This window comes from Symphalangus syndactylus, chromosome 4 (genome assembly GCF_028878055.3).
Source record: "Symphalangus syndactylus isolate Jambi chromosome 4, NHGRI_mSymSyn1-v2.1_pri, whole genome shotgun sequence".
Taxonomy (NCBI): domain Eukaryota; kingdom Metazoa; phylum Chordata; class Mammalia; order Primates; family Hylobatidae; genus Symphalangus; species Symphalangus syndactylus.
The window spans coordinates 80,743,249-80,751,360 of NC_072426.2; the positions used below are offsets into that span (position 1 = coordinate 80,743,249).

Sequence of the window (8,112 nt, forward strand, 5' to 3'; positions counted from 1 at the left end):
AGAAGCCTGTACTAAGCAACTGTGCTACATTTCTGCTGCAGTTAGGTTATTTTGGACAATTATACCTAAACAATCCTTGGTTTCATCCAGCAAAATGTATACAGTACAAACAGGAAAGCAGGCCAGCCAGCTAGGGGTTTAATAACGCATGATTTTTATTCTCTTGCTCTGAAAACTTGTATCAAAAAAATTTAAACTACTGAAAATAACTCAAGATTTATGGGCCTCTTATGCTTTAAAAAAGAAAAAAAAGGTACCCACTAATTTGCTCAGATACAGCAGGCTTAATGGTTCTATATTTTGAAAAGTTTTTAAGAACGGTTTCTTTTTTTTTTTTTCTTTTTTTGAGACCGAGTCTCGCTCTGTTGCCCAGGCTGGAGTGCAGTGGCACGATCTCGGCTCACTGTAAGCTCTGCCTCCCGGGTTCACGCCATTCTCCTGCCTCAACCTCTCCGAGTAGCTGGGACTACAGGCGCCCGCCACCACGCTTGGCTAATTTTTTTTATTTTTAGTAGAGACGGGGTTTCACCGTGGTCTCCATCTCCTGACCTCGTGATTCGCCCGCCTCGGCCTCCCAAAGTTAAGAATGGTTTCTAATGTAGCAGAGGGAAAACATCCACTATCCCTTTTCAGAATTTAAATGGAGGGCAGTAAACATTCTTTACACCCAAAACCTATGGCAGCAGTTCAAATTTGACCAAGGTAAATGTAGAATGGGGATGTTCTAAACACAGCTGGGACTCAGCAAGTCTAACACACTAAAATCATGTGATTACATTTTAAAAGAAAATGCACAAAAACCAAATAGAAATTCTGAGATTTTTTTATTTGAAGGTAATCTTAATGCTATTAAATTCACAAATGCTAATTTAAACACCCAATCCTATTTACCTAAAACACACATTGCAAACACACAAATTATCTGTTCTCTCTACATGTCAGCAGCACCCATTCATATCATGGTTTGGAAACGGGGAGAATAGATTCCCCTTAAACTGCAAGTCAGCAGGTGTTTCTTTACAGTTAACTTTAGCAAAATTTATACAAAATAGTAATTAACAATGATCTTCTTTACTTGTAAACTCACAAGGAAACACCTTCAAAACTGCATTTTGTTAAAGTTTCTGTACTAAAATGTAGAAAAACTGAACTACACAAATATTGAAAAGTCAAAAATTCCTTGATTTTTTATTCCTGGTACCACTACCACAATTTACAGGGCAATATACCTGATATAATGAAAAAGAAAAAGACAAAGCTACAACAGATAAAAGACCTGAGGAATGTTCATCTAATTGACACTACATTGCATTAATTGATAGCTGCACTTTTTGCAAACTGTGGCTATGACAGTCCTGAACAAGAAGAGTTTCCTGTTTAAGCTGCAGTAACTTTTCTGATTATGGATCATCATTCCTTCTGTGACAGATTTTTACAGTTCCTCTAATGCATTTGGGACGACTGTCTCAAAGTAACCTGCAGCTTTCCTGACAACTCCTCGCTCTCTCTCCTGCTAAGAACTGTAGCCCTTTTCTGCTGTTTTTAGAACCTTCTGCTGCCATATCCACCACTTCCACCACCAGATCCATAACTACCACCATAGGGACTGCCCAAGGTTCTTCCACCAAAACTGCCCCCTTTCATGGGTCCATAACTTGATTGCTGTTGTCCACTATAATTTCCAAAGTCATTATATTTCCCACCACCACCATAGTTACCACCGTCAACATTTCCTCCTTCATTGTAACCATCATATCCTCCAACACCGCCACCATATCCACCACTTTGGTTTCCATATCCTGGTCCACCACCACCATACCCGCCTCTACTACTATAACAAGGACCACTGCCATAGTTGCCACCATCACCTCCAAATCCATTATATCCACCATCACCTCCTCCATAACTACCTCTGCTGCCACCACCTCCACCACCATAGCCTCCTCTTCCACCAAAGTTTCCACCACGGCCAAAATTACCTCCACCACCTCCAAAGTTTCCTCTGCGACCCATAAAATTGCCAGATCCATCTCCACGACCCCTCTGTGATCCAGCAGACTGCATCACTTGTTTAGCAAAGGCCTTTTTCACTTCACAATTATGCCCATTAATAGTGTGGTATTTCTGAACAACAGTTTTATCAACTGTATCATGATCATCAAAAGTTACAGAAGCAAATCCTCTCTTTTTTCCACTCTGCCTGTCTTCCATAACTTCTATGGTTTCAATCTTGCCATACTTTTCAAAGTAGTGTCTCAAATTATATTCTTCTGTATCTTCTTTAATACCGCCAACAAAAATTTTCTTCACTGTTAGATGGGCACCAGGCTTCACAGAATCCTCTCTAGAAACAGCTCTCTTTGGTTCCACTACACGCCCATCAACCTTGCATGGTCGAGCACACATTGCTGCATCCACCTCTGTAACACAAGAATAAACCACAAAACCAAAGCCCCTGGAACGTTTTGTTTGGGCGTCTCTCATTACCACACAATCTGTGAGTGTGCCCCATTTCTCAAAATGTTCTCTTAAACTATCATCTGTAGTTTCAAAGCTCAGATCACCAATAAACAGTTTTCTCAACTGCTCTGGTTCCTTTGGATCATGGCCCTCCTCCCCCTTGCGGCGATGGCGACGGCCGGAGTCGGGCTGGGGGCCACCAGGCGGCGGTTTTACCTCCATTTTGAGACAGGGCTCACCTCTTCCAACTCGAGATCAATATGGGACCGAGAGGAAGGTGGCCAGCATTTTCATTTAGGCAACTCTGCCTGGATCAGCACACTTTCCCTCTGCAGTTCCAGACTTACTCTGAACTTAATTGATAGCTTGTTGTGACTTCAGGAAAAACCACACTGTCTTGCAGTATCTCAATTGAGCCACTGACATGGACCTGGAAATGGCTTTTTAAATGGTTAGATGAGGCCGGAATGTATTTTTAGATCAAAAGTGAGGTAAGGAGGAGTCAGGAAAGATGAGAGTTGCTGGTAATTTTGATGCTCTAGATGCCCTAGACCTGGGTATGGGGGGATGGTCAGGGATGCTGGTTGGAAAACATTTTTTCCTGAACTGTGGACGACATTTCAATATTTCTCACTCCACATTTCTACCACTTTTGGTTGTTCTTGAACATTTTTTTTGCGTATTTTACTTGCATGCAAATATTCTCCCCAAATCTACTGTTTCAGTGCTAAGCAGCCCAGCTCCAGTCCCGTCTTCTCTGGGAGCTTTCCAAATCTCACCATCTTCCTGTGAGATACCATAGCTTTCTGTCTGTGTTTGACTCTGCCATGTCTTGAGCCTGCCCTCTCACTGGTCTGCCAGCTCTTAGAAGGCTGGCATCATTCTTATTCTTCTCTGACTGTCCCAGGTGTTTGGCACACTGGATGAACCTAGAAGGAGCTTCATGTGTGCTTGAACAGAATGAAACGACAGCTGTGATTTTCTCCTGTGTGGCTGATGCCTTCTCTGTCCCGTCCAGAAGCAGGATTGCATTGAGATCCCTGGAGTTGTCTGTGGCCCTTGTAAAATTAAACACCAAGAGAACCTTGGTTAACAGAAGAAATGGAGAAGGACCAACTTCTAGTTTTCTATGCCAGAGGTCGGGGCATTGCTTCTCTGTGAATTGCTCTGACTTGATGAATTGAAACTTTCTTTACTTTTGGGCAGATAAGAGTAATTTGGGGGCAGATAAGAGTAATTTGGGGGCAGATAAGAGCTTCTGGGAAGTTGTCATTGCAAATGACTTGGCAGTGATGCTGCTACACAATGGTTATACAGGATTCATTTTTTTCCCAGTTTGAGTTACTTAAAAAAAAACCCTAAGAATTATTTGATTTAAAAATAATAGGTCAAGACCTTCTGGCACTACTGAAACTTCTGAGTGGGCCTCAGATGGTAGCTTGAGAATCTATTCAGACAACCCAGCAGTTGGCAGATGTAACACTCATCATGCCTCTGCATTCTTTTGTCATTAGTTGATTACATAACAAATACCAGCGGGCTGGGTGCGGTGGCTCAGGCCTGTAATCCCAGCACTTTGGAAGGCTGAGGTGGGCGGATCACGAGGTCAGGAGATCGAGACCATCCTGGCTAACACGGTGAAACCCCGTCTCTACTAAAAATACAAAAAATTAGCCGGGCGTGGTGGTGGGTGCCTGTAGTCCCAGCTACCCGGGAGGCTGAGGCATGAACCCAGGAGGTGGAGCTTGCAGTGAGCCGAGATCGTGCCACTGCACTCCAGCCTGGGCGACAGAGCGAGACTCCTTCTCAAAAAACAAACAAACAAACAAACAAAAACAAATAGCAAGCATGAAGTTGTGTGCCTGAGTGAAGCCCTAGCAAAGGAATCAAAGAGCAAACTTTTACATGCAGGTCAGCAGTTGTTGGTGTGCTCCACGGGGAATTTACCTTCAGGGCACACTCGGGCCCCCACTGTGCCACCATCACTGCCAACCTCCCTGCCCAGGGGAATCCGCTCCCAGGCGGATTCTCCCTCCTCATGCTGCTTGTCCTTCCTACCTCCCATTTACTTAAGTGCATCAACACAAAGCTGTCCATGGACTCTCTCCTTTGTTCTGGAGATATCATTCTGGGAATAAAAAGGAGAGTGGCTGGGCCATGAACAGTGTGTGGGATGGAAAGTATCAGAAAATTCAGGTGTCTGTGAGGCCAGGGGAAGCCTCCTCTTTGGAGGCGAGGACACTGGCTCAGTCTGGGCTGCGTCCAGCCTCAGGGCCAGCTGGGAGCAGGTGTCATTTGCTCTTCATCCCACTCTGAATGGGCATGTGTGAATGCTGGTACAATAGGCTTTCTCAGGCTATTTTCAATTGTGTGCAGCTGGTGTTTGAAAGAGCATCGCATTTAGGAATAGGGCTACTTTATGCTCGGGGGGTGAGGAAGGACGGAATGAGAAGACTCTGGTCCTGGCCCATCTCAAACCACTGTGCAACACCCTGTCTCTGAGGTTGCCAAGAGTGGAAAGTGCCTGGAGTCCTGCATACCCACTGCTGCTAGTGGCTTATTAGCCATGAACATATTGCTGCCCGATTTCTGAGATAGTACTTGTCACATCCAGAGGAAGAAATAACTATCAGATGTGAGAGATATTGGTGGTGGCAGAGGGTAGAGAGGGGGCTGGGGGAATCCCAAGGGTGAGTGTCGTCTGTGGGGCCCAGGCCCAGGCCCAGGCCTAGGTGAGCAGGCACTGAAATTCTCTAGGATAGAGGATGTAGTGATGCTAAAGGCAGCCATCACTGCATTAATTTTACAATGATTTTACATATGTTTGCACCTGCACTCTGAGGGAGTTTCCAGGCTGGACGTGGTGGGATGTGCCTGTCTTCAAGGACCTGCCCTTCCACCAGGGGAGCCAAGATGTGCACTTACACTAAATTTGTATTTGCCACAGTGAACAGTTCCTATGCTCATGGATGTCACTGACTGTGATTTACCATTGGGGATGTTCCATCCTGAAGAGGGCCTTTCCTCTCCTTTGCAAAAGGATTTAAGAAGCAGAGAGAGACACATGATCCTCCCTAGCCCATGGTCTCCTTGAGCCGCATGGCTGCTGATGCCCGGGCAGCAGGAATAGAGCTCCCAGGAGCTCTCCCACCCAGCGAGATTCAGGCCCCAACCCACAAGGCACGGCCCCGGGAGTGCGCTTACAATTCTAGTCTTTTTCTGAGCATCCTTTCTCTAGATTAGAGAAAATCTGTTTAAAGTAAATTAATGGTCAGATGACCTCTGTGAAACCTCTAAAATGATTTCTCATACCCATTAGGCTCAGCTCCTTATATCAGGCAGACAGGAACTGTATTTTAAATCTCTAATAGCACCTAGTATCATATTCAGCACAATAATTCTGATGAATAAATTTCTTTACCTTTCTTGGTGAAAATTATTCACCCTGAGGGCATCTGTTTGGGTCTTGAAAAAGGCATTAGATATTTTCTTTATATACTGTTTGCTACATGCACACACACACACACACACACGAGTTATGAAATCCAATATAACATGAACATCCATGAACTTACTACTCAAGTTGAGAAGCGATCTCTGTGTTCTTCCAAGATCCCATTCCTCCCTTCCATGAAACCCTGAATTTGGTGTATATTATGGCCATAACTGTCCAGATGTGTATGTATCTCCAATTGTGTTGTTTAGATTCTACAGTTGCTGGCTTTGTTTAGGAGTGTGTACCACAGTGGTTACAAATAGTGGTTTTGGAATCAAACTGATTGTGTTGAAATCTCAGATGAAGCATTTACTAGTTGTGCAACCTTGAATGCATTACTTACCCGCTCTGAACATCAGTTTCTTCACTCCCAAATGGTGGTAATCCTGCCCAGCTCATCCCTCTCCTGGAGTTGCCCAGGGGATTGAATGGAATGAGACCTTGTCCATTTCTTCTTGGCCCATGATCGGCCCTCAGCTAAGGTTGAGGGTAACCCTCTGCCCCAGACATCCCTGGGAACTCCTGTCAAACACATGCACCCTTTACCACTGGCACCTACTCCAAGCCACCAGGCCTTAAAACAGCAGCAAACTAGGAACCCTTGGGATGAGCAAGAGCGCCAGACTTAATTTATAGCCTTTCCTGTGTCCGCACAGAAAGACTAATGTGCCGGGCAGACGACAGCAGATGCCATTACCAGATCATTACTTAGCAAGTTGCTTGGTCTTGGCAGGAAATGGTTCATCATTTTCAGATGAGTAGAGAGCTGCAGAACCTTTTAACTGTCCTCCCTCGTTCTGCACCCCTGTGGCAGATGAAATGGTCCTTGCCAAAGCTTTTTCTCCCATGGTGCTTTATCGAGATAAGTGACTGGGGATGTGGGATGCTGCATGATCCACTGAATGCAAGAGCCCTGAACTCAGAAGGGGGCTGGGGTCAAAGGCTTCCAGGGCTGGAGAGTGAGGCCGGAAACCCCAAAAGATAAATGAGGACTTCTGGAACAAGATGAGAAGATGAATTAAACTGTTTACTTCGAGCATGCACATAATGTTCCAGAAAAATCCACTTTGGTTGCCAAAGTAGCCCTTTTGGAATTTATGAAGACCCTTGCCAGGGCCCTCACACTGGGGCTGAGTGCTCAGGTCTTGCATCTGTCTTTTTTTTTTTTTTTTTGAGACAGAGTTTCGCTCTTATCACCCAGGCTGGAGTGCAATGGCATGATCTCGGCTCATTGCAACCTCTGCCTCCCGGGTTCAAGCAATTCTCTTGCCTCAGCCTCCCGAATAGCTGGGACTACAGGTACCTGCCACCATGCCCTGGTAATTTTTGTATTTTCAGTAGAGACAGGGTCACCATGTTGATCAGACTGGTCTCGAACTCCTGACTTCAGGTGATCCAGCTTCCTCGGCTTCCCAAAATGTTGGGATTACAGGTGTGAGCCACTGCCCCCGGCCGCATGTGCTGTTTTACAGCAATCCAGTGGGGCAAGATCACCAAGCTCACAAAGGAAGAATCTGAGGCTCAGGAAGCAAAAGTTATTTCCCAAATTAAAATACATAGTAAGAAGCTGATTTGATTCCAAACCAACATCTGTTTAACTTCAAAGCTCAGGCTGGCTCTATTTCACCATCCTGTGTCCCTCAGCAGGGTGACAGGTCACCATGAACAGGACAGCCACTGGCCGGCAGTGTCTCAATCACTGATTGTCCACTGTGCTTAAGCACCCACAGGGCCCTTGATGCTGAATAGATGGTGGATTTTTGGCCTTTTTGTCTGTCCCGAATCTTTAGAAGCCTGTTGTCTATGGTAACAGTGATTTCAGGTTGGCTAAGTTTGACAACCAATGAGCAACAATACATCTGTTGTGTGTTTGTTATTCTATGTGCCAGGAAGACAGAGAGAATGTCTCAACCAAATTGTCAAGGCAAGAGTCTTTCAGGAAAAGGATATGGCTAAGAATTCTAAAAGGGGTGGGGGTTGGTTTAACAAGAAGGAGCAGGGAAAGACTCCAATCTCCAATCTAAAAGGTTGGTATAGGCATCAGATGTCAAGAAAATTAGAAGAAAACATTGTGTTGAGCCCTCAAGATTTGCTTGGAGCGGAGGAGACCACACTCCTGCAGCTGGGTGGTCAGGTAACTGGGTTTCTGACCTTAC

General features: G+C 45.1%; 1 protein-coding gene across 2 annotated transcripts; it reads right to left on the reverse strand.

Moving 5' to 3' along the window:
- Window positions 1–1,314: 1,314 nt before the first annotated feature.
- On the reverse strand, window positions 1,315–2,682 carry LOC129480263 (heterogeneous nuclear ribonucleoprotein A3-like). Of its 2 annotated transcripts, XM_055273998.2 has the most exons (2): window positions 1,863–2,682; window positions 1,315–1,733 (listed from the first exon to the last, which is right to left on the reverse strand). In XM_055273998.2, exons 1-2 carry the CDS (start codon window positions 2,680–2,682, stop codon window positions 1,543–1,545), a joined length of 1,011 nt encoding a protein of 336 aa, XP_055129973.1. In that variant the 3' UTR covers window positions 1,315–1,542. The 2 variants fall into 2 exon arrangements, with proteins under 2 accessions (XP_055129973.1, XP_055129972.1); XM_055273997.2 differs by having other exon boundaries at window positions 1,315–2,682.
- Between the last annotated feature and the right edge of the window lie 5,430 nt (window positions 2,683–8,112).

Bases quoted from the DNA above. Each gene is read 5' to 3' on its own strand.
- LOC129480263 (XM_055273997.2), bottom strand. From the start codon at position 2,682: ATGGAGGTAAAACCGCCGCCTGGTGGCCCCCAGCCCGACTCCGGCCGT.